Source organism: Protopterus annectens, chromosome 4.part1 (assembly GCF_019279795.1).
Source record: "Protopterus annectens isolate FY-2018-M chromosome 4.part1, PAN1.0, whole genome shotgun sequence".
Classification (NCBI taxonomy): Eukaryota; Metazoa; Chordata; order Ceratodontiformes; family Protopteridae; genus Protopterus; species Protopterus annectens.
Window position 1 is genome coordinate 633181462 of NC_056734.1, and position 26555 is coordinate 633208016.

Sequence of the window (26555 nt, forward strand, 5' to 3'; positions counted from 1 at the left end):
TCAGTAAAAGACCTAGCCTGAACAGTGCTGTAATGGTTCATTTACCTGCATTCCTCTTAGGTTGCAGAGTTTGGTGTTTATTGTTTTAGAGTCATGTTTGTGTATTTGTTACACATTTCCAGTAGCTTTGTATAAGGCAGCAGTACCTAATTTTGTAGTAAATTATATTAATTTTGTAGAAAAAGTCCAGAAGGCATACTCAATTATTCTACAGAGTGTATCAAAATGTAAACTGCAGTTCAAAATCCCTTGCACAAGCATAGCTGAGATTACATTTCTAGTTGATCGGATTAGACCATAACATTTTTAGCAGACAATCCCTTTAAACCTAATTCATATTTTTGAGAATGCATTGTGTACATCTATTTTCTGTTTCTTAGCAGCACATTTTTGATAACTGTGAAAGACAGTCTGTCACGGACACTTAGTCATAAACGGCTACCATTTCCTCAGGTTGTATATGTTATACTCATGACTATCCATATCTAGTGTCACAAATGAAGTACAGTTTGAAAGTTCAGCAGTGGCTGTCTATAGTTGGCTCAGGCAATGATATATCTCAACCATTTTCTTTTAGAGTTCTGCAGACCAATTAAATGATCCAGTGAGGCTTAAATTACCTGAGAGACCCAAATTAGTTTTTTAATTAATAACTTACCTGCAGTGTACCATTTTTTTCCAGTTTAAGGAATAATTGCCCTAAGTACTTTCCTCCTCTAGACCTACTTCCTGTGGTGCAAACAATCTTTATTGATGGAAATTATGGCAAATGTAAAACTCATTTTCTCATTATATTTTATTTGTGTTCACTTTTTGTAGTTCACTTTGTTAGGCATGGTTCTCTTGATCATATTAGTTTTAATGTTTAGTATTACTACATAAAGACAAGACATCATTGAACCACTATTTCCACTTCTGCATGCACTTCATTTTTCTGTCTCAATTCAGTAGAAGCAAGATTATTATAAACTATTATAAACAATGCAGTTATACAAATTCATACTTTGAAATCTTACAAGACACCTTGCATGAGAGCTGAAGGTCTTAAGACTAGCCTGGCTGACCTATTCCTGACCTGAAATACTATAAACCTATAGCCATCTACCAACTGTCCCTATCTCTACCTCTTTGGAACCCTTAATAACCTGCAACTTTGAAAGCCGAAAATGTATGTCATTTAATCCGATAAGTACTCTGTGAGTCCATCCTCCTTACTTGGACCCACAAGTAATTCTACAGTTGTCTAGGTTCCTCAACCATGGCACAAAAAGTAGTCATGCAGAATGCTTTAAAATGCTTGGGGTAATTAGGGACCTCTCATTTTACAATTCTGATTATTCTCTTGCCTGGCAGCTTTTCAGTGAGGTAGGATATTCAGTACTGACGTATCTGATAACTTTGGATTTTACTAGATTAGCAGCTTGAATAATGTCGTTTTATGATTTTTTAAACCTCTGGAGCACTATGATATCTTTTCAGTACCACTCGCACATAATATGTTTCTGTACTGATTTGACCATTTTGGAAGCTTCAATTCTCCCAATACAGGGAAATTTTCAGATGCTTGCATTTTTATTAAAATATGTAAGGTCATATGTTAATATGAATGTGTATATGCCTTTATTATTATTTTACTAAAAATTTACATTAGACTGTGCTTGTTCTCTTGACTGCAGCTAATTTCACTTCTGTCACGTGATGTCATCAAGCTACCTCTCAAACTGAGAAATGCTGTGTAACTTTTATGCTTGTCAAATAAAGTTATACATTTTCTCTACTTGCCACTCTTTTTTGTGATTCTTCTTCTTTTTCGTAGTCATCCTTTGTGTACTGCCTGAGATTCATACTTGCCATTGTGCACTCTTTATGTTCAATTCACCTTCTTCAGATCTTTTCCTCAGTAGAAGTTTCACTTTGTGTACTTGTTCTGTAAGATTTTTATAATCATTTTTTGAAAGATATGACTACCTGTTGAACATATCAATATATTACACATGATGCATGTTTACTTCTTTGCAGGAACAAAGCAATTCTTCCTATGCCACACATATTCTCATTGATGTGGAATTCAAAGTGGTTTGTTTTGATAATTTTGAAGATAACTTTAATTCAGCTGGTAACACTTAATTTTGCTATTAAAAACACCTCCCTCACACAACTGCATTTCTCAATCACTCTGAGACCTTCTCCATATATATGGTTTTCACAGATTCACTTTATAATCTCAAAATACTGAAATTTCAAATTTCAGTATCCCGAGACTATAAAGCTGAACACTCAAAGTATCGAACTCCCAAAAATGTCAAATTCAAAATAGCGACTTTAAAAAAAATTCACCACCACAGAAACAAACATAAACACACCTTCCTCCCCACACTACAGTAAACGAATAACACACACACACACACACACACACACACACAACTCAAACACAGTCATCTAACCTACATATAAGGAGGGGGGCAAGCCCCCCTGCACCCCCATATGGGGGGATGCACCCCCCACACCCCCACTACTTATATACACTAACTCTGAGGTTACGCTAAAAAGACAAAGACACTAAATCCACCACTAAATACTCTAAATTCCCTTTGTACAAACACACATCACATACTTACAAACGCCACTACTATCAGCAGTTACACACTCACAGCCTTATCTTCCTACCCTAACCTACACCTAAAACTTCCCAACTCACTCACATACATTCAAACCCCTACCCAAAACCCTTTAAAAAACAGCACTTACCTGAATCTCCATACATATCCACATAACAGCAGGCAAACCATATTCCGTAGAATACCGCATCTTACCAACATAGTAAATCCTACGTCGTGCCCCAACACAACTGTGGATTTGGTATTTGGAATTCGAGCAAGTACAGTTTCACTCAAGGGCACTTTCATCTCGAGATACTGAAATTTGAGATTTCAGTATTTCCAGATTGTAAAGTGTTTCCGAGTTTCACATACACTATGCAAGTCCTCTAAATACTTTTCTCAGATTAAATGTTTTATTTTTTCTTGAATTTCATTACCTGTTTTTTAAGACTACTTACTCTGAGGAATTTTTATTCCTCAGTTTTTATTTCATTTCATCAGTAATAAAGCATTATTTTTACTCTGTAGATTCAGTATTATATGACAATAGGAATGTTCCTTCATCCAGATTTGAAATTAAAACAATTTGTAGTTTTCATGTCCTCTCTAGAAGACTAAAATTATGTTTCACACAGTGAGTCTTTGCAATCTAATACCATGAGGAGTTAATCAACACTAAAATTAACTTATTTCTTATGATCCTCTTAAAATGACTCATACTGATATTGGTTTGATCATCCTAGTGGCTTGTATGTTTAAAACAAGCCCTGTGGGAAGGGACTTTCACAGTCACTCCTTAGCAAATTACCATGCATTTGGAATTTAATTTTCTAAACTTTATTGGCATAATACATACAATAACAATGACTGCTATTTCATAATACTTTGTTCCTCAGCTGATTTAAATATTATTATTATTAAATGTTTAGTCCTGAAGTTCATACTCAGAGTATGAAAGCTGAGACTGAAACTAGTAAACTTGTAAAACTTAAATAAAGATTAAAAAATAGAGGCAGATAGAAAAATTAAATTGAATAAACCTCGCACAATTCAGATCTCTCTTAAATAACCAATCAAAACATTTCAGTTGAAATATAAGTATAGAGCTACATAACATTAGCTGTTCTCCTACCAGTGAGACAAACTAACTTTAATGACAGAGGATTACATTGCACAGAAGGATTTAGAAGAAGAGAACATTGGAGTTAGACTACTTTTTATGATGAAGTTTTATTTATAGCTATGTTCTCTTCTGTCAGAAAAGAATTATAAATTCATATTATTTCGAAGAAGCAGTACCTGATCGTCACACTGTTATTCTGCTTCCCCAGATTGTATACTCTTGCCACTCTATAGAAAAAAGGCAAATGTCTGAATTATTGGGCAGCATTTCATGTAAAGGAAGCCAGTTAATGTTTCAAAAATAGCAGGCTGCAAGCTCATGTGTAATCCTTAAAAATATTCCACCACAAGAAACTGCACTTTTTACAAATTTACAAGTTGTTCAGCTAACTGAGGTATTTCTATGTTCACTGCTCTTTGGACCAGGTCTCTCCCCCAAATATTTAAAGGAAATATTTCCATGTTTTTCCCAGGCATTCTCCAGTTTTACTAAGCTGATGTTTTTACTAGTTTCGGCAAACTGAAGAATCTCTTTAGTTTACTTCAATTTCAGTAGCTAACAACTCAAAGCTAGAATGATATGCACCAAGGTATTGCTTTATGGTAAATATTGATGATGATCATACTACTAGGTTTTAGTCATAGCACCTCTAGAGTAAGAATAACGGTATATTAGAAATATCAGATAACGTCACAGGTTTCATTTTAAATTTCTTGCTGCCATTATACTTGGATTACTGATGCACTCGAGCTGCTGTGGTTTGTATCTTGTAGTTGCTATTAAATGTAGATGACCAGGCTTGTTGTTATTTGAAAATAAAAATGTTCATTTCTTTTTCTGTTTTAGCAGTGACAGCTTACCCTAACTAGACATCTGTGCAACTACTCCATTTTCTTAATTTTCTACTTTAGACTAAAATATTCAAGAAATATATGAGTAACTGTGTGTTTTTCTTTTTCAGAGCCTGAAACACCAAGGAACCTTACAATAACAAATACCACAACAACATCAATGTTCCTGACATGGACTGCTCCAGTAGGACTTCACAGCTACTACATCATTAATATCACTGGAAGTTCTTCTGAGAGTATGGTTGTAGAAACTGACTATGTTAACATCACAGGGCTGATCCCAGGAGGAAACTACAGTATCAGTGTTTCAGCACATTCATTTGATGGGACGATTGAAGGAGACAGTGTATCAATGAAAGGGTCTACCAGTAAGTGCTTCTGCTTTTACATTTTACAATTCAGTAAAAGCAAGCTTATTATAAACAATAATTGACAATGCAGAAGTTCTGCAAATTCATACTTTCAGATCGTACTAGGCTCCGTGCATGGTAGATGAAGGTCTTAAGACTAGTCTGGCTGATCTATTCATGGCCTGAAATACTATAAACTTGTAGCCATCTACCAATTGTCCCTATCTCTACTGCTTTGGGACCCTTAACAACCTGCAGCTTTGAAAGCTGAAAATGTGGGTCTATATTACCAGATTGAAAACCCGTTTCAGCGAACACCACAAGACCGACACATATAGCGTGAACCATGGTAACGGTGAACATTTAAAACCAAGAAACATGTAATGTCAAAGTGTCATGGTTGGCCCATCTGCAGTATAGCTCCGTAAGGTAAGTGTGCGATAGTTACGGACCTCAGGGTTAGGGTGCGGGTTAAGGTAATTGCATAGATAGTAATGTATGTAAGGTTTAGTGTAGGATTAAAAGTAAGGTTTGGTTAGTGTATGTATGTATGTGTTTTATTTAATATGTTCGGATATGTAGTATGTAGTACGCGATGGTGTTGGCCGACTATGATGATTCGAGATTTGAAATTTCGTGGTTTAGGGGGTTTGGTGTATTTGCAGTTTACGCTATACGTGTCAGTCTTGTGGTGTTCGCTGAAATAGTTTTTGATCTGGTAATATAGACCTGAAAATGTATGCCATTTAGTCCTATAAGCACTCTGTGAGACCATCCTCCTTACTTGGACCCACAAGAAATTCTACGGTTATCCAGGTTCCTCAACCATTGCACACAAAGGAGTCATGCAGAATGCTTTAAAATGCTTGGGGTAATTAGGGACCTCTCATTTTACAATTCTAATTATTCTCTTGCCTGACAGCTTTTCAGTGAGGTAGGATCTTCAGTACTGACGTATCTGATAACTTTGGATTTAACTAGATTAGCAGCTTGAATAATGTCATTTTATGATTTTTTGAACCTCTGAAGCACTGTGATATCTTCTCAGTACCAATCACACATAATATTTTTCCATACTGTTTTGACAATTTGGGGATTTTTAATTCTCTCAATATAGGAACATTTTCAGATGCTTGCTTTTTTAATAAAACATTTAAAGTCATATGGTAATATGGATGTGTATATACCTTTTTTTTATTTTACTAAAAATTTGTATTAGACTGTGCTTTTTCTCATAACTCCTGCTAATTTCACTTCTGTCATATGTGATGTCATCAAGCTGTTTCTCAAACTGAGAAATGCTGTGTAACTTTTATGCTTGTGAAATAATGCTATACATTTTCTGTACTCGCCACTCTCTTTCGTGATTCTTCTTCTTTTTCGTATTCATCCTTTGTATACTGCCTGAGATTCATACTTACCATCAGGCACTCTTTATCTTCAATTTACCTTCTTCAGATCTTTTATTCAGTCGAAGTTTCCCTTTGTGTACATCTTCTGTAACATATTATAATCATATTTTGAAAGATATGCCTGCCTGTTGAACATATCAACTTATTACACATGATGCATGTTTACTACTTTGGAGAAACAAAGCAATTCTTCTGATACCACACATATTCTCATTGATGTGGAATTCAAAGTGGTTTGTTCTGATAAATTTGAAGGTAACTTTAATTCACCTGGTAACACTTCATTTTGGTATTAAAAGCACCTGCCTCACACAACTGCATTTCTGAATAACTCTGAGAGCTTCTCCATATATATGGTTTTCACTCACACTATGCAAGTCCTGTAAATACTTTTTTCAGATTATTTTTTTTAGTTTTTTCTTGAATTTCACAACCTGTTTTTAAAACTACTTACTCTGAAGAATTTTTATTCCTCAGTTTTTATTTCATTTCCTCATTAATGAAGCATTATTTATGCACTATGCAGTCAGTGTTATTTGACAACAGGAATGCTCCTTCATCCATATTTTAAATGAAAACAGTTTGCAGTCTTCATGTCCTCTCTAGAAGACTAAAACTGCTGTTTCACAAAGTGAGCCTTTGCAATGTAATACCACAAGGAGTTAATCAGCACAAATTAACTTATTTCTTATGATCTTCTTAAAATGGTTCATGCTGGTATTAGTTTGATCCTCCCAGGGCCTTGTATGTTGAAAATGAGCCCTATTGGAAGGATACTTTCACAGTCACTCCTGAGCAAATTACTATGCATTTGGAATTTAATTTTCTAAACTTTATTTCCATACCGCAAATAAAAACAATGACTGCTATTTCATAATACTTTGTTCCACAGTTGATTTAACAAATATTTATTGTTAAATGTTTAGCCCTGAAGTACATACTCAGAGTATGAAACCTGCGACTGAAACTAGTAAACCTGTAAAACATCAATGAAGATTGAAGTGTCCTGATGATGAATGCATTAGGAGGAAAGATACTTTCAAATTACTAGAGATGTGGAAAATAATAGAAAAACTAAATTATATAAACCCCACACAACTCAGATCTCTCTTAAATATCCAGTCCAAACATTTTGATTGAGTTATAAGGATAGAGCAATATAACAGTATCTGTTCTCCTACCAAAGACACAAAGTAACTTTAATGACAGTGGATTACATTGCAAAGAATGATTTATAAGAAGAGAATATAGCTATAAATAAAACTTCATGATAAACAGTAGTCTAACTCCATATATTATCAGAAAGAATTATAAATAGAAATGATTTAGAAGAAGCAGTACCTGATCCTCACACTGTTATCCTGCTTCCTCTGATTGTATAGTCTTGCCACTCTATGGAAAAAAGGCAAATGTATGCATTATTGGACAGCATTTCCTGAAAAGGAAACCAGTTAATGTTTCAAAAATAGCAGGCTGCATAATCCTTAAAAATATTCCATCAGGAGAAACAACACTTTATGCAAACTTACAAGTTGTTCAGCTAATTCATGTATTTCTTTGTTCCCTGCTCTTTAGAGCAGGTCTCTCTCCCAGTTAACAAAGCAAATATTTAAAGGAAATATTTCCATGTTTTTCCCAGCTATTCTCCAGTTTTAGTAAGCTGATGCTTTTACTAGTTTCAGCAAACTGAAGAATCTCTTTGGTTTACGTCAATGTCAGTAGCTAACAACTCATAGCTTGAATGATATGGACCAAGGTATTGCTTTATGGTAAATATTGATGATGATGATACTACTAGGTTTTAGACATAACATCTCTAGAGTAAGAATAACAGTATATTACAAATATCACATAATGTCACAGGTTTCATTTTAAAATTTCTTGCCACTATTATACTTGGATTACTGATGCACTCGAGCTGCTGTGGTTTGTATCTTGTAGTTACTATTAAATCTAGATGAACCAGCTTGCTGTTATTTGAAAACACTGTTATTTCTTTTCCCGTTTTAGCAGTGCAAGTTTACCCTAAACTAGCCATCTGTGCAACTACTCCGTTTTCTTAATTTACTACTTTAGACTGAAATATTCAAGAAGAATTATATGAGTAACTGTCTATTTTCCTTTTTCAGAGCCTGAAATGCCAGGGAACCTTACAATAACAAATATCACAACAACATCAATGTTCCTGACATGGACTGCTCCAGTAGGACTTCACAGCTACTACATCATTAATACCACTGGAAGTTCTTCTGAGAGTATGGTTGTAGAAACTGATTATGTTAACATCACAGGACTGATCCCAGGAGGAAACTACACTATCAGTGTTTCAGCACATTCATTTGATGGGACAATTGAAGTTTTCAGTGAATCAATGAAAGGGTCTACTAGTAAGTGCTTCTGCTTTTACATTTCACACAAAACTCGGGGTTACTTGCCATGGTGGTTCATATAGTGTGGAATGATATAAGGAGTTCATTTTTATACATTTTCCAAATAGATCATTTGGTATGCACACAGATTTTGCTCTTATTTTGAAATCCTGTCAATCAGTAAAAGACCTAGCCTGAACAGTGCTGTAATGGTTCAATTACCTGCATTCCTCTGAGGTTGCAGAGTTTGGTGTTTATTGTTTTAGAGTCATGTTTGTGTATTTGTTACACATTTCCAGTAGCTTTGTATAAGGCAGCAGTACCTAATTTTGTAGTAAATTATATTAATTTTGTAGAAAAAGTCCAGAAGGCATACTCAATTATTCTACAGAGTGTATCAAAATTTAAACTGCAGTTCAAAATCCCTTGCACAAGCATAGCTGAGTTTACATTTCTAGTTGATCGGATTAGACCATAACATTTTTAGTAGACAATCCCTTTAAACCTAATTCATATTTTTGAGAATGCATTGTGTACATCTATTTTCTGTTTCTTAGCAGCACATTTTTGATAACTGTGAAAGACAGTCTGTCACGGACACTTAGTCATAAAAGGCTACCATTTCCTCAGGTTGTATATGTTATACTCATGACTATCCATATCTAGTGTCACAAATGAAGTACAATTTGAAAGTTCAGCAGTGGCTGTCTATAGTTGGCTCAGGCAATGATATATCTCAACCATTTTCTTTTAGAGTTCTGCAGACCAATTAAATGATCCAGTGAGGCTTAAATTACCTGAGAGACCCAAATTAGTTTTTTAATTAATAACTTACCTGCAGTGTACCATTTTATTCCAGTTTAAGGAATAATTGCCCTAAGTACTTTCCTCCTCTAGACCTACTTCCTGTGGTGCAAACAATCTTTATTGATGGAAATTATGGCAAATGTAAAACTCATTTTCTCATTATATTTTATTTGTGTTCACTTTTTGTAGTTCACTTTGTTAGGCATGGTTCTCTTGATCATATTAGTTTTAATGTTTAGTATCACTACATAAAGATAAGTCATCATTGAACCACTATTTCCACTTCTGCATGCACTTCGTTTTTCTGTCTCAATTCAGTAGAAGCAAGATTATTATAAACTATTATAAACAATGCAGAAGTTATACAAATTCATACTTTGAAATCTTACAAGACACCTTGCATGGGAGCTGAAGGTCTTAAGATTAGCCTGGCTGACCTATTCCTGGCCTGAAATACTATAAACCTATAGCCATCTACCAACTGTCCCTATCTCTACCTCTTTGGAACCCTTAATAACCTGCAACTTTGAAAGCCGAAAATGTATGTCTGTGAGACCATCCTCCTTACTTGGACCCACAAGTAATTCTACAGTTGTCTAGGTTCCTCAACCATGGCACAAAAAGGAGTCATGCTGAATGCTTTAAAATACTTGGGGTAATTAGAGACCTCTCATTTTACAATTCTGATTATTCTCTTGCCTGGCAGCTTTTCAGTGAGGTAGGATATTCAGTACTGACGTATCTGATAACTTTGGATTTTACTAGATTAGCAGCTTGAATAATGTCGTTTTATGATTTTTTAAACCTCTGAAGCACTATGATATCTTTTCAGTACCACTCACACATAATATGTTTCTGTACTGATTTGACCATTTTGGAAGCTTCAATTCTCCCAATACAGGGAAATTTTCACATGCTTGCATTTTTATTAAAATATGTAAGGTCATATGTTAATATGAATGTGTATATGCCTTTATTATTATTTTACTAAAAATTTACATTAGACTGTGCTTGTTCTCTTGACTGCAGCTAATTTCACTTCTGTCACGTGATGTCATCAAGCTACCTCTCAAACTGAGAAATGTTGTGTAACTTTTATGCTTGTCAAATAAAGTTATACATTTTCTCTACTTGCTTTTTGTGATTTTTCTTCTTTTTCGTAGTCATCCTTTGTATACTGCCTGAGATTCATACTTGCCATTGTGCACTCTTTATGTTCAATTCACCTTCTTCAGATCTTTTCCTCAGTAGAAGTTTCACTTTGTGTACTTGTTCTGTAAGATTTTTATAATCATTTTTTGAAAGATATGACTATCTGTTGAACATATCAAAATATTACACATGATGCATGTTTACTTCTTTGCAGGAACAAAGCAATTCTTCCTATGCCACACATATTCTCATTGATGTGGAATTCAAAGTGGTTTGTTTTGATAATTTTGAAGATAACTTTAATTCAGCTGGTAACACTTAATTTTGCTATTAAAAACACCTCCCTCACACAACTGCATTTCTCAATAACTCTGAGACCTTCTCCATATATATGGTTTTCACAGATTCACTTTATAATCTCAAAATACTGAAATTTCAAATTTCAGTATCCCGAGACTATAAAGCCGAACACTCAAAGTATCGAACTCCCAAAAATGTCAAATTCAAAATAGCGACTTTAAAAAAAATTCACCACCACAGAAACAAACATAAACACACCTTCCTCCCCACACTACAGTAAACCAATAACACACACACACACACACACACACACAACTCAAACACAGTCATCTAACCTACATATAAGGAGGGGGGCAAGCCCCCCACACCCCCACTACTTATATACACTAACTCTGAGGTTACGCTAAAAAGAGAAAGACACTAAATCCACCACTACATACTTTAAATTCCCTTTGTACAAACACACATCACATACTTACAAATGCCACTACTATCAGCAGTTACACACTCACAGCCTTATCTTCCTACCCTAACCTACACCTAAAACTTCCCAACGCACTCACATACATTCAAACCCCTACCCAAAACCCTTTAAAAAACAGCACTTACCTGAATCTCCATACATATCCACATAACAGCAGGCAAACCATATTCCGTAGAATACCGCATCTTACCAACATAGTAAATCCTACGTCGTGCCCCAACACAACTGTGGATTTGGCATTTGGAATTCGAGCAAGTACAGTTTCACTCAAGTGCACTTTCGGCACTTTCGTCTCGAGATACTAAAATTTGAGATTTCAGTATTTCCAGATTGTAAAGTGTTTCCGAGTTTCACATACACTATGCAAGTCCTCTAAATACTTTTCTCGGATTAAATGTTTTATTTTTTTCTTGAATTTCATTACCTGTTTTTTAAGACTACTTACTCTGAGGAATTTTTATTCCTCAGTTTTTATTTCATTTCATCATTAATAAAGCATTATTTTTACTCTGTAGATTCAGTATTATATGACAATAGGAATGTCCCTTCATCCAGATTTGAAATTAAAACAATTTGTAGTTTTCATGTCCTCTCTAGAAGACTAAAATTATGTTTCACACAGTGAGTCTTTGCAATCTAATACCATGAGGAGTTAATCAACACTAAAATTAACTTATTTCTTATGATCCTCTTAAAATGACTCATACTGATATTGGTTTGATCATCCTAGTGGCTTGTATGTTTAAAACAAGCCCTGTGGGAAGGGACTTTCACAGTCACTCCTTAGCAAATTACCATGCATTTGGAATTTAATTTTCTAAACTTTATTGGCATAATACATACAATAACAATGACTGCTATTTCATAATACTTTGTTCCTCAGCTGATTTAAATAATATTATTATTAAATGTTTAGTCCTGAAGTTCATACTCAGACTATGAAAGCTGAGACTGAAACTAGTAAACTTGTAAAACTTCAATAAAGATTAAAAAATAGAGGCAGATAGAAAAATTAAATTGAATAAACCTCGCACAATTCAGATCTCTCTTAAATAACCAATCAAAACATTTCAGTTGAGATATAAGTATAGAGCTACATAACATTAGCTGTTCTCCTACCAGTGAGACAAACTAACTTTAATGACAGAGGATTACATTGCACAGAAGGATTTAGAAGAAGAGAACATTGGAGTTAGACTACTTTTTATGATGAAGTTTTATTTATAGCTATGTTCTCTTCTGTTAGAAAAGAATTATAAATTTATATTATTTCGAAGATGTAGTACCTGATCATCACACTGTTATTCTACTTCCCCAGATTGTATACTCTTGCCACTCTATAGAAAAAAGGCAAATGTCTGAATTATTGGGCAGCATTTCATGTAAAGGAAGCCAGTTAATGTTTCAAAAATAGCAGGCTGCAAGCTCATGTGTAATCCTTAAAAATATTCCACCACGAGAAACTGCACTTTTTACAAATTTACAAGTTGTTCAGCTAACTGAGGTATTTCTATGTTCCCTGCTCTTTGGACCAGGTCTCTCCCCCAAATATTTAAAGGAAATATTTCCATGTTTTTTTCCCAGGCATTCTCCAGTTTTACTAAGCTGATGTTTTTACTAGTTTCGGCAAACTGAAGAATCTCTTTAGTTTACTTCAATTTCAGTAGCTAACAACTCAAAGCTAGAATGATATGCACCAAGGTATTGCTTTATGGTAAATATTGATGATGATCATACTACTAGGTTTTAGTCATAGCACCTCTAGAGTAAGAATAACGGTATATTAGAAATATCAGATAACGTCACAGGTTTCATTTTAAATTTCTTGCTGCCATTATACTTGGATTACTGATGCACTCGAGCTGCTGTGGTTTGTATCTTGTAGTTGCTATTAAATGTAGATGACCAGGCTTGTTGTTATTTGAAAACAAAAATGTTCATTTCTTTTTCTGTTTTAGCAGTGACAGTTTACCCTAACTAGACATCTGTGCAACTACTCCATTTTCTTAATTTTCTACTTTAGACTAAAATATTCAAGAAATATATGAGTAACTGTGTGTTTTTCTTTTTCAGAGCCTGAAACACCAAGGAACCTTACAATAACAAATACCACAACAACATCCATGTTCCTGACATGGACTGCTCCAGTAGGACTTCACAGCTACTATATCATTAATACCACTGGAAGTTCTTCTGAGAGTATGGTTGTAGAAACTGACTATGTTAACATCACAGGACTGATCCCAGGAGGAAACTACAGTATCAGTGTTTCAGCACATTCATTTGATGAGGCGATTGAAGGAGACAGTGTATCAATGAAAGGGTCTACCAGTAAGTGCTTCTGCTTTTACATTTTACACAAAACTCAGTGTCAATTGCCATGGGGGTTCATATAGTGTGCATGATGTAAGGATATTAATTTTTCCACATTTTCCCAAGAGATCATATACTACAGATTTTGCTCTGATTTTGAAATGCTGACAGTCAATCAGTACAAAAGCTGTAATCATTCAATTACCTCTATTCTTCTGAGGTTGCAGAGTTTGGTGTTTATAGTTTTGTAGTCATGTTTATGTATTTGATACATATTTCCAATAGCTTCATATAAGGCAGCAGTAAGTAATTTTGTAGTCAATGGTATTAATTTTGCAGAAAAAGTTTAGAAGGCATACTCAATTATTTTAAAGAGTGTATCAAAATTTAAATTAAAACTGCAGTTCAAAATCCTTTACACAAACATAGTTGATTTTATATTTCTAGTTGATCGGATTAGAGTAGAAAATTTTTAGTAGACACTCCCTTTAAATCTAATTCATATTCTTGAGAATGCATTGTCTGGTTCTATTTTCTGTTTATTAGCAGCATATTCTCATTAACTGTGAAACACAGTCTGCTGCAGACATTTAGTCATAAATGGCTACCATTTCCTCAGGTTGTATATTTTATAGTCATGACTATCCAATGCCAGTGCCATAAATGAAGTACAGTTTAAAAGTTCAGCAGTGGTTGTCTATAGTTGCCTCAGGCAATGATATGTTTCAGGCATTTTCTTTTAGAGTTCTGCAGACCAATTAAATGATCCAGTGAAATTTAAATAACCTGAGAGACCCGAATTATTTTTTATTAATAACTTAACTGCAGTGTACCATTTTTCTCCAATTTAAGGAATAATTGCCCTGAGTACTTTCCTCCTGTAGGCCTACTCCCAGTTGTGCAATAAATCTTTATTAAAGGGGCATTATCTCAGATTTTTTGGTAGAGGAGTTTGTTTACATTTTATTACTGTGTAAGTCAAATGTTCACCCAGAGGCAAGGTTTTCAAAGCGCCGTTTTAGCGTACTGCAAGTCAGATTGCACACGCTCTCAGTGGGGGTTGTTAGAGGAAGTGCTTAGAACTTACAGCTGCAGTTTGTCCTTTTGTATTTCCTTCCCCCACTCATGAGCCATTGGATTTGTTGAATGACTGGATTTTACTCAGCTAGAGATGCTGTCTTATCACACACAGACCTGGAGCCGTTTTAGCAATGAAATGATAGCTACTTTGCTATGTACTTGTTTTTGTAAAACTGAGCTTAATTATTCAAGACTAGGCAATAATATTTTTCATGTGTGTTGCTACAAATCTTTTTCCCTCCACTGGCAATTATTTTTCATATGGTGTGTTATTATTGTTGCATGTTGTGTGTGTGTGTGTGTGTGTGTGTGTGTGTGTGTGTGTGTGTGTGTGTGTGTGTGCGCTGATGTAGGTAAACTTTTATAATCATACAGATTTTCCCCTCATTTTACAGCAATTACATTGCTTTGGACATTTGTGCCTTGCAAAGAAACATGCTAAGTAATAAATGTCCAAATATTCTAAAAGAATAAAATATTTTGCATCTTTTCTCTAAAAATATCATGCAGCTCTGGAACTGAATCTAATCAGTGTTCTAAAAGTATTTTCTCATTAGCTGATGCTGTATGTTGTCCTTCAGAAATCACACCTATAACTATTTGTCTAATAGTGATTCTGTCCTACTGAATTTCTTTTCTCACTTTTTTCTATCATTCATTGTGGTAAAATGTTTTCAGATTTCACATCTTTTCTGAATGTTTGACTGAAGTACAGTTAGTTTGCACTGATTAGCATTTGAAAGTTGAAGCAAATGCAGTCTATGCATTTCCCCCATATAGTTTTCAGTGCCATTCCTAGTATATTGCAGAAGGTAGTTAGAGGGTTACTTTTTTAACTAAGGCAGTAAAAATTAAGTGCTGCAACCAAAATCTCATGCCATCAATAACCCAATATTTTGACAAGCTATAGTAGCTATTTTTCTATGTATGTATGTATGTAGCACATAATCTATGTTTATATTCATGTGGTTTGAAAACAACAGACTCCACGTTACTGACAGACTTGAAATTCTAGACATTCTTGAATGTCTATAAATTTCAGATATGCTACATATCTGATAATGCAGGTCTTTTGGTGAAACTATGTATGCAGTGCACATAACTGTTTCAGAAGTGCACTTCAAGGTTACTACTGTCATTGTAAACTCATATGTTACATGCTAGATAGCAAACTGGTAAATGGGTGTAGCTAACTCTATTGTTTTGGAGGCATGCTCTCTTCAAAAAGCATATTTACATGTGGTATCCCACAGTGATCACTTCCAGGACCAATTGTCATTGATTTACTTCTACAGTGTTAAGGCTGACATCAAGAAGTTTTAGCTGACCAAGTTTGGAGTTGTCACTACCTCACCGTCTGACTTCCAGATTTTTCAGGAGGGACTAGCATGCAGCATATAAGTGGTACCTGGAGCACAGCCTAAAACTACATGCCAAGAAATGCAACACCAGCACAATGTGTTTAGCCAACACTGACCCAGTCATTACGGACCTGAGCACTTTCACTGAGAATTAGGTATCCTTTGATTGTTGTGTATCCGCTTGTTGTTGTTGTTGTTTGTCTTTTGGCTTTTCCCAGTTAGGGGTCGCCACAGCAGAACTCTGGTCCGCAAATGATTGGCAGTTGGTTTTCATGGTGTCGAGTTGCCAGCCCGATGCCCAACCTTCAACAAAGGCATGCCCATTCAATGCATGTTATTCAAACGCCCACTCGACTGCTCAGAGGACATGCAGATCTGCTAATGTTAGCAATTGCATTAACTTAATCACTGAGTGATTAATAGAATATAATGTCCCCTATTGATGTACTTGCCTAAGCACATGACCTTGATAGGCTGCATTGCTTCCTCATTACAGTAATCAAGTGTATGCTTTTTTGAGCTACCCACACAGCCTTAAAGCACTTTGTCTTTTTTCTGTTTTCCTACAGACTCTGCAGAGGTAAGCTAGCTTGCATAGCCTCAAATGATCCAGTCCACTGTCACCTGCTGCACATTCACAGAGCTAGTAACATCCTAAACAACTATTCAAGAGAACACATCTTCTACCATAACATAAATAGATCCTGCTGGCAAGATAGCTATATATATCTCAGAAAATTCCCCATTAACAGAATAGACTTCCTTTGGATATAAAGCAAAATAGCTCCCTGACTCTCTTTAAGCATAATCTAGATGCATGGATGGGCAATCACAATTACAGTCCAGGTTTGGCCCCTGAAGCTGTCATTGAAAGGGGCCTAAAACTAGGTATAAATTAGTCATGCCACTGGGTACTTACAATATGGGATATTGCGGCTAGGCTATCGATGTTCTTCTGGATCAATGGTCTACTGTTAACACCTGAATCTGTGAACCTAAATGTGCACACTTCTTTTGTTTTGGCATCACCACATTTTAGCAAACCAGTATCCTTGACCAGACCCATGAATGGTATTCAGAGACCTATTAATCACACCTGTACATTGACTACATAATAGCATCACATAACACAGTGTTATGTAGTTCAGAGAAGTGACAAAACCCAAAAACATATAGAGATGCAGTACTGTCATCCTGGAAGACTTAGCATGACATGAATGAGCAACAACATTTACATACGGCCTGCCAGTACACTTCTGGATGACCCAAACCATACAAGCACACCCCAGCCCCTGAATTTGAAATAGTCCACTCACACTAAATGTATGGTCTAGACAGCTAGACTGCAGATATCATGCCAGTGACAGAACAGTGTTCCCACTCAGTATGTCACCATCTGGTGATTGCTCTGATTGCTGTGCACTGATGATAAGCTGTAAAGTCTACACCCCATACCCAAATGCATCAAATGAAAGCAAGGATGTGTTGTCTCAGTCCAAGTATAAGACTGCCATCACCTTGTCAAATGTCCACAACAGTACACACACAAGGTATGACCACTGTGTTGATTTCACATTTTAGGTCTATGCAAACGTCTGTCATAATGCTGAGGGGTAGTTAAACATTAAAGGGTAATGTAACCTTAATGCCTTTTATGGTATACAATAATATTATGCCAGGTAGTACAACATTCATACACTGTATACATATTTTTTTGTCAATTCACTTTCCCAACTACAGAAATAGTTTTGCTGTTATCCTACAATGTAGAATTACACTTTTAGTACATCCATGGGCGCTAGAACCACAGACACAGGGGAAGGGGGAGCCTCCCCCACTTTTAAAGCTACAAGACCTGTTGGGAAAAATTAATGAAGTGGAGTTTTCATGCTAACGGTGGATTCACATGTGGAAGTTAAACTAACTAAACCATTGTTCTTGTTCTCTTATTTCTCTGTGTTACAGAAGTTACACTGCTGCTGTTCTGTTGGTGCTGCCAGAGTCATGCCAGGAAGGGAGTTTTGTTCTTTTATTTGCAGGAGTTATGCTACTCCTGTGTGTGTGTGTGTGTGTGTGTGTGTGTGTGTGTGTGTGTGTGTGTGTGTGTGTGTGTGTGTGTGTGTGTGTGTGTGTGTGTGTGTGTAAAATGCCCCAGTTAGGTATACCTGGTGGTTACTGTTACTGAGGCTCAAACAAGAGCCTGACTTCTCTACCCATGCCAACACTTGTGATTCAGGGAGTTGAGTCCATAGCTCTCCACTGTCCAGATTTGAACAGAATATTTGGCTCATGCTTTTCGTCTGTTCCTCTTCTGGCAAATCAGTGAGAACTGAATTCACTAAATAATGACAGCTCTTTAAGTTTCTGTCTTTCAGGAAACACATGGTAACACAAACCACTTTAATTTAGCATCTTTCTAAGATTATACAAGCAATATTAAAAATGTATCCCTGGTTTTGGGCCTTTGCCCCCAAATACATTTTGGCTTTTTCCAGATTTCTTGTGCTGTACAGTTGAGTGATTTAGTTGATCATCAAATGGACTTTACAAGGAGCTGAGAGCTTCAGGGGAAGAGTTTAGTGCTATTTATGCTAATTTGTTTGCATTGTTAGCAGCACAGCAGGTAGTATACTTGCTTTCGATGCACAAGGCTGTGGGTACCACTCCCACAGTATGCAGATGGATTGCTGATACTGTACTGTGTTGTACTTTAATGGGAGTGGATAATGCAGTCCTATGAATGTCCTTCTTTGGAGGAGTTACCTAGTAACTATGAGCCCATCATCAGTTTGCCATCCATTCCCCATTAGAAAATTACTAGCTTATCATTTTTTAATGTAGCATAGGCAATTTATTCTTCAAGGGCAACAGATACTTTATTTGTAGATGAAACAATGAAATATAAAGTTGTTTGCTAGCAGCAACCTCTTCGTTATTTACAGATCCCTTTAATGTGGAATTATTTAGATGACTTATTTCTGCAGAGATTTTGCATATTTACTGATATTGGTGGATTGTAATGACAGAAGTTTAAGTGGCCATTTATGGTTGAAATTTTCTGAAATCGGTAGTGTTGTCATTATTGGTTCATTCATTTTGTTTCATTGCTTACTAGACGACTGTTCCAAGTTACAAATTTAAAACACATTCTAAAAACTGGTTCTGTATTATACAAGGAATATAATTTAATACAGTCAGGTTAATACAACCAGGAAGGTGAATCAAAGAACGTATACATGTATGCTTGCTCACAGGATACAGGAGTTGGCATATACATCTCAAAAGTAAAACAAAATACCAAAGGGCTTTGGCTGACTAAGTTTGAGATGACTGCAAGCTAGGAGCAGTTAATGAATCCCCAAATTACTTAACCATCATACAGGAAGGTTTGTCCCAAAGACTAACTAGTGCCAGAATCATGAATTGAAACTAAACTCCAAGAAATACATTATCGTATCCTTTGGGAAGTCATCTACTCCAGGGAACTGCCAGATTGACAATGCCTCCTGAGAGCTGACCCACTTGTTTGGCATTTGGGAACCTGTGTGTACAGTGACTTAACGTTTGACCAACATGTGCCCAGAGTCATAAGGAAGTCTTTCTATAGTGCCCAGCTTATAAACAAATTGATTGTGACTAGATCTAGAGATGTTATTGTCCCATTTTACAAAGCCCTCATTAGGTCAGTCATTTTGTATGATACCCAGTTTGGCATGTATCTGTCCAGACTCATGCAGCAATTGGAATGCCCACAGAAATACATTACTAAAAGGTTACAAGTCCTAAACAATAGGTCTTGCATGTACCACCTCAAAGATTTATCACTTTCATACAGAGTGCTTAGAGGTGACATGTCTGGCATACAAGGCATCCTCTGGCCTAATACAGATGGACCTACTGAACATCAGCAAGTCAAAAGGCATCAGAAATACTCAGTCCAGGTATCTAGACTGAATGTTGTGGAGAGATGGATATATATCCAGAACATACTATCCATTCAAGTAAAACAAAGCTCATCCCTGTCCATAGTCAAATACAACTTGGATCTAAGGATGGATAATAGAAAATGTACTCCAGGATTGCCCCTTGTGCCACTAATGGATAGAGGCAGTTCCTAAATGCTGCATCTCTTACAGGGGTCCCCTCAAATTACCTATGGTATGATCACATTTATTCTCACCAGGGCTAATATACAATTATCAGCCATGGGATAGGTAAGAACATCAGGAAATGTTAATTCAAGCAGCAAAATGAAAATTGGCTAAGCTTAAAATGTCCCCCAAGTGAACCTATGTTGTAGTAGTAAATAGTTTTAAAAAACTGCTCTTTTTAGATCACTATGTCCCCCTGTCACCCTCTGCTCCCCCCAGTCTTCAACAGCTTCCGGGGTCTCTGAGTACATCTGGTTGCTGAATAGCCTGCATCACATTATTGCACTTTCCCTGTCTTCCATTCTGTTATCCACACCCTCATTTGTGTAACAACCTCTAAATTTAATCAATAATGTGTTCTGAACACACACACACACACACACACACACACACACACACACACACACACACACACACACGCACATATATATCAAATTAAACAACAGTGAATTGCTACTAATTTGAAACAAAAATGTGAAATTTATAATGTTGAACACAAATAATGTCGAACTGAAGTCCGAAGTGGTGAATGTTCGAACTCGACATAATTCAAATATTCACCACACTTCCAGGAACGGTGTTATGACTTGCACAGTGAAAAATGCATTTGTAGGAGAGCAACCCCCCTGCACCCCCCATGTGGGGGGCTGTGCCCCCACATCCCCTGCCACATAAATATACAAACTCTGGGATCGCACTATAGTGAGGGAAAGGGTACATTTCCCGATCCCCACTATAGTGCGATATGCATCACAATGTCCAACCTTACAACAGCGAATGCTGTATTGCATTCACTGCTGTAAGGTTCAACACTGTGGCATTCATTTTTTTTGTTGTGCGAAATGGCACTTTCACACATATGTAAATCACACGAAGTGCAACGACAAAATGATATACGGCCATATATATAAATATATATAAATATATATATATATATATATATATATATGTGTGTGTGTGTGTGTGTGTGTGTGTGTGTGTGTGTGTGTTTTGTCTCTAACTTTATGTGTGTTTGTGTGTGTGTGTGTGTGTGTGTGTGTGTGTGTGTGTGTGTGTGTGTGTGTGTGTGTGTGTGTGTTGTCTCTAACTTTATGTGTGTGTGTGTGTGTGTGTGTGTGTGTGTGTGTTTTGTCTCTAACTTTATATGTGTGTGTGTGTGTTTTGTCTCTAACTTTATGTGTGTGCGTGTTTTGTCTCTAACTTTGTGTGTGTGTGTGTGTGTGTGTGTGTGTGTGTGTGTGTGTGTGTGTGTGTGTGTGTGTGTGTGTGCATATACAATGAATAATCATCAATGAATTTACTCAAAACACAAAACATCAAACAAATTCATTGATTCTCATTATCACCGCCTAAATCATCTGAAATAGTAATGGCAAATGTAAAACATGATTAGTGACTCCGTTTGTACCTGCATACTTACATATGTATGTCAATATGTAATTAGATACACAAACATACATACATATGTGTATGTATACATGCATGTATATATACCAATCTTTATGCTTTTTTCACTGAGTAATGGGCATGCATACACCTATGTGTATGCATGCCCATATGCAATTTATTCACATAGGTATACATCTTATAATTAACAGACATGGTTGATACTAGCATCCATATTCACACATACCAAAATAAAATATTTTCATGTTCACCCACAAATATGGTGTTTATGAAAGTATATACTAAGGACCACACAAATTTTCATACTCATGTGATAGTGATACAAATATCTCTGAACTGGATATGCACCACATGCATACCTCTCAACTAAACAGATTTTTGCAGAATGTCAAGATTTTTGACTCATATTTTTGGTCCCTTTCTCATAAAATTGTTGTTTTCTGGCAAATCATTGAGGACTGAAGTCAGAAGATAATGACAGACATTTGAGTTTCAGACTTTATACCCTTCAGAAAATCCATGCTAATGCAAAGCCTGTTATTCTATCAATTTTCTAAGTTTGTAAAGGCAATATTTAAAAAGTGTCTCTGTTTTGGGGCCTTTGTCCCCCCATTATTTATGGCTTTGCCCAGACTTCTTTCTCTAAGAGGTTGAGAGGTATGCCTGCATGATAACACTGCAAAGTTTAGCTTTCCACAGTGTGCTATTTTTAATTTCTAAATACCTGCCTACTGTGTTGCATGTCCTGTAAGAGTACCAATAATGAACACAGATTACATGGTACATGTAAGCAAATTTAATTGTGCATTTTAATAAAAAAGTAAACCAACAAATAGATTTGTACTGTACTGTCTAAGGTATTATGAATTAAACTTAATCTCTGTATGAAATCATTTAATTTATTCCCATTGTTCAACTCTTTGTTTGTTTACATATTAATTTCATTTTGGTAACCATCTAAGTGGACTGGCTGGCAGACACTTTTTCAGTCACAACCTGACCTCCATGGTACAAAATATAAACAGAAAATGGAAAATAGAATAAAGTACTATACCACTTCTGAAGGAATGTCAAACAGTTTGGTAAAATGCAGAAGTGGAATTCAAGCAAGATGATAAACATATAAGAAACGGAAGTGAGAGTGAACTAGAGCTATAACTTTAAAGACCAAACTAATAAAACTGGACAGACATATAGTGTGAGACAAGATCCGGAAAATTTTGGAAAAAACTTATATAAAGACATTGTGCATAATAGAAAACCATTTTATACATCTATACACACACACACACACACACACACACACACACACACACACACACGCGCGCGCGCACACACGTAATGTGGTAGGACTGAAGGAAGCAGGACAGTTTGACCCCCGGACAGTTCAAACCCGGATGGTTCGCCCCCAATGTAATTGTATATACTGTTATGTGTAAATGTATATTTATTGTCTATGGGAGTTCTAGGTGAACAGTTTGACCCCAGACAATGTGACCCCAAATATATTTTAATAAATACATTTTCTTTATTTTATTATTCGTTCAATTATACAATAAATGAACTGATAATCTTTGATTTTAAATACATTTTATTTTTATACATTTATTATTTCTTTATTTTTCATTTCATTGGTTAGTTTAAATTTATTACATAAACTTTTAACATATAATTAATAATTAGTTTTTATGCTTTACCATATTCTTTTGGTGAAATTAAACACTTTTTAAAATGTATTCTATGCTGTTTTGTTAATAAACATATTACCTATTAACATGTATCATTCTTTGTTTAAGCTTTTGGTTTAATAAATGGTGTACATGCTTCTGTCTCTCTTTAAATTCTATGCTGTGTATATTCTTCTTAAACTCAATACTTTAATGCTTTCATGTTTTATTTTATGTCTTACTACTTTTATTACCTGTGAATTTTTTCTGTAGTCAGAAAAATGAAGTGACTCTAGAATTTTATGCAGTCTTCATCTATTTTTCTTAATTTTTCCAGTGCTCATGTTTGTTCCTCGCAAGCAATGTAGTCTGCGATACGTACCTGTCGTGTCACTTATTTTAATAGTTACACTATATTACATCTCCCACAAAAGCACAGTTTCAGGGGTAGCGGTGAATCTAAAAGGCCTGTTATTTGCTCTGAGATGAGTGTTTAACTTTCAGCCATTAATCCATAGGAGTATGTTGAACAACTATTTACTGATGTAATTTTGATAAGATAGGTAACTGCATGGCTTACAAATAGGACATGATAAAGACACATTAACTGGACAGGTGAATCTCTAGGTTACATTCAGGGTGTCCTACAGAGCTCTCACTCGGGCTTGTAACTTTTTACATCACGTCTTTCTGATCTTTTTCATTTGTGGTTGTCTATTGTCTTCATGCAGGTAACTTTAAATAGGTAAACAGGTTACATCTGTCACAGGTAGGACAAAATAACTTGAGTAATTCAAACCATTTGGGCAGTGGAGAATAATATGTTGATAAATTTATCAACAGCAAAGCCTAGGAGATTTCAGAGAGCTAGATCGAAGGATGCATATTTAATATAGCACACCATGATTTAAAATGTGAATTCATTTAATAACCTGGGTATATATGGGTAGATCCAGCTTTGAGTTTTTTTTTTTTCCTGATCATACCAGCAAATTGGTTAATAATCATTTTTAAAGCTATAGAACTACAGGCTGTTAATAAATCTTTTTTTTTTTTGTAGGAAATCAGAAATGATGATGTGATGGATTGTAAGTTACACTAGACCTAAATTAGGGTATAGAATAATAACTTAGAAATCTTATAATAAAATTAGCATAAGTATATTGGAATAAGCACAGCAAAAATATACCAAGGACATGCATGGATCTGAAAGTTTCAGTTATTACAAAAGATTAAAATATCTGAACTTTCTACTCCATTTCATATTGATATTTAAGTGGAGACCTTAAGTAGAGAGTAATTAGAGACAACTACCTCTAGGAATGTTTACAGTTATCAAAAAGTAGTAAAGGATCAGACAATCTATGTAGGAGATGATACAGGAATGAGAGATGTAGTAACTTGTTCTCTTTAACAGTAGCTGACACATGGAATAACATTTCTAATTATAGTAAAGTAAGCACTACTTTAGAATTTTTTAAGAATGTCTTCTTCACTGAAATGACTGTTCTGGTACATTTGCAAGCTAGAAGGGCATTACTGCCCATGCTTAAAATATTTGTATGTATTTACATGTATGTAAAATGTGTTAATATAAATAATATGTTTAATCGACTGGCTATGTTACATCTACAAGGATGCATTCATTTTTTATTTATGTTTTATTTTTAGGTGAAATGGTATTCTTTAAACTGAGCATATATTACAGATAATTTACATAGTCGTGATTTATCAGCAAATTCTATGCTTGCAACAAAATATTACATTTGCTCTCAGTTGCAATTTACACTGTTTAACTATACAACTGTTACATTATGCCAAAAAATAGCTATGTATGCTTAGATAAGTCATTAGTTGTAAAATAGTCAAATAAATAAAACCATATCTTCACATGAGACTGTATGTCTGCTTGCTTGTTTATTTTTTAAATAAATGAAATCACAATTTCACATAGAATGTGTATGTCTGTTTACGTATTTATGTATGTATGTATGAATGTAAGTTAAAATTGTACTGGCTAGTTCTACAGTAAACTCTCAGTTAACTGGCATCCATGGGGATTGGTAGATGCTGGATAACTGTAGTTTCTAGTTGTTTGAGAGTTACTATTAAAATAGGCTTAATACTTTACCTTATACTATTTGTTTGGTTTGACTTGTCCTCATGTTGAGGAGAGAGGGACTTTATGCCTATCTTCTTTTTTAAAACTCTAAAAATGTAAGGTATGCTTATACGGAGGGAAAACAGAAAGTGCAACACATGAAAATTGTACTATATTTCTTCAATATTTTTTGCTGGTTGCTTGAGAGTGCTGATTTCTTGAGTTCCAGTTAATGGAGAGTTTACTGTAATTAGAAAAAAATGACTGCCTAGCCAATATGAGTATACATGCAAAAAAAATAATTTCTTGTGATTTTGTGACACCAGTTATAACTGAAGGCATACCTCTCAACCTGTAAGTATAGAGACAAAATTATTGACAGAAACATTTAATTGGCTAAAGTAGTCACCAAAGTCCAAGATAAGAGAGTAGTGAATGGTACCTTTACTCAAAAGTGTTAACAAGAACAATAAGGGGGAAAGAAGAAGACCGAATCCATATGGCTCTGAGATGATCAGATACTCCCTATCAAATACCCTGTACCATTTCTCTTCCAACTATCACTAAAGAACAGGTCCTCACCACACTTTCCACATTTAAAAACACTGCAGCAATGGGCCCTGATAATATCCATGGATGCTTCCTAAACAGCTTCAAACATAACCTGTCAGCCCCACTAGAATCTCTGTTCAAGCACAGCCTCCAGACAGGTTTTGTCTCTAGGGAATTAAGGACTGCAATTGTCACCCTACTACACAAAGGTGGATCATCAACTGATCCAAGGAACTACAGACCCATAAGTTTGTCTAATCTTACATGCAAAGTCATGGAAAGAAATTATCATGGACCTGATAAAGACACAGTAAATATTAAAAAAGAAAAATGGACCCATCCCTGTCTCTTTTTGTTAAGGGCATTTAATGCCTACTAAACCTGGTAAACTTCTTCAAGAAGGTCAGTAGAGCCATGGATGAGGGCAAAATATTTTTAGTTAAAATTTGTTTACCTGGAAAGTCTTACTTGGAAT

At 35.4% G+C, this 26555-nt stretch overlaps 1 protein-coding gene across 1 annotated transcript in view; it reads left to right on the forward strand.

The window, feature by feature from the left end:
- The window catches only part of LOC122801260 (tenascin-N-like), a 133083-nt gene that overhangs the window by 100502 nt on the left and 6026 nt on the right, over positions 1-26555 (forward strand). Inside the window, exons 11-13 of the mRNA XM_044070811.1 lie at positions 4685-4942; positions 8466-8723; positions 13522-13779. Coding sequence (XP_043926746.1) covers positions 4685-4942; positions 8466-8723; positions 13522-13779 — 774 coding nt within the window. The remainder of the gene's footprint in view (positions 1-4684; positions 4943-8465; positions 8724-13521; positions 13780-26555) is intronic.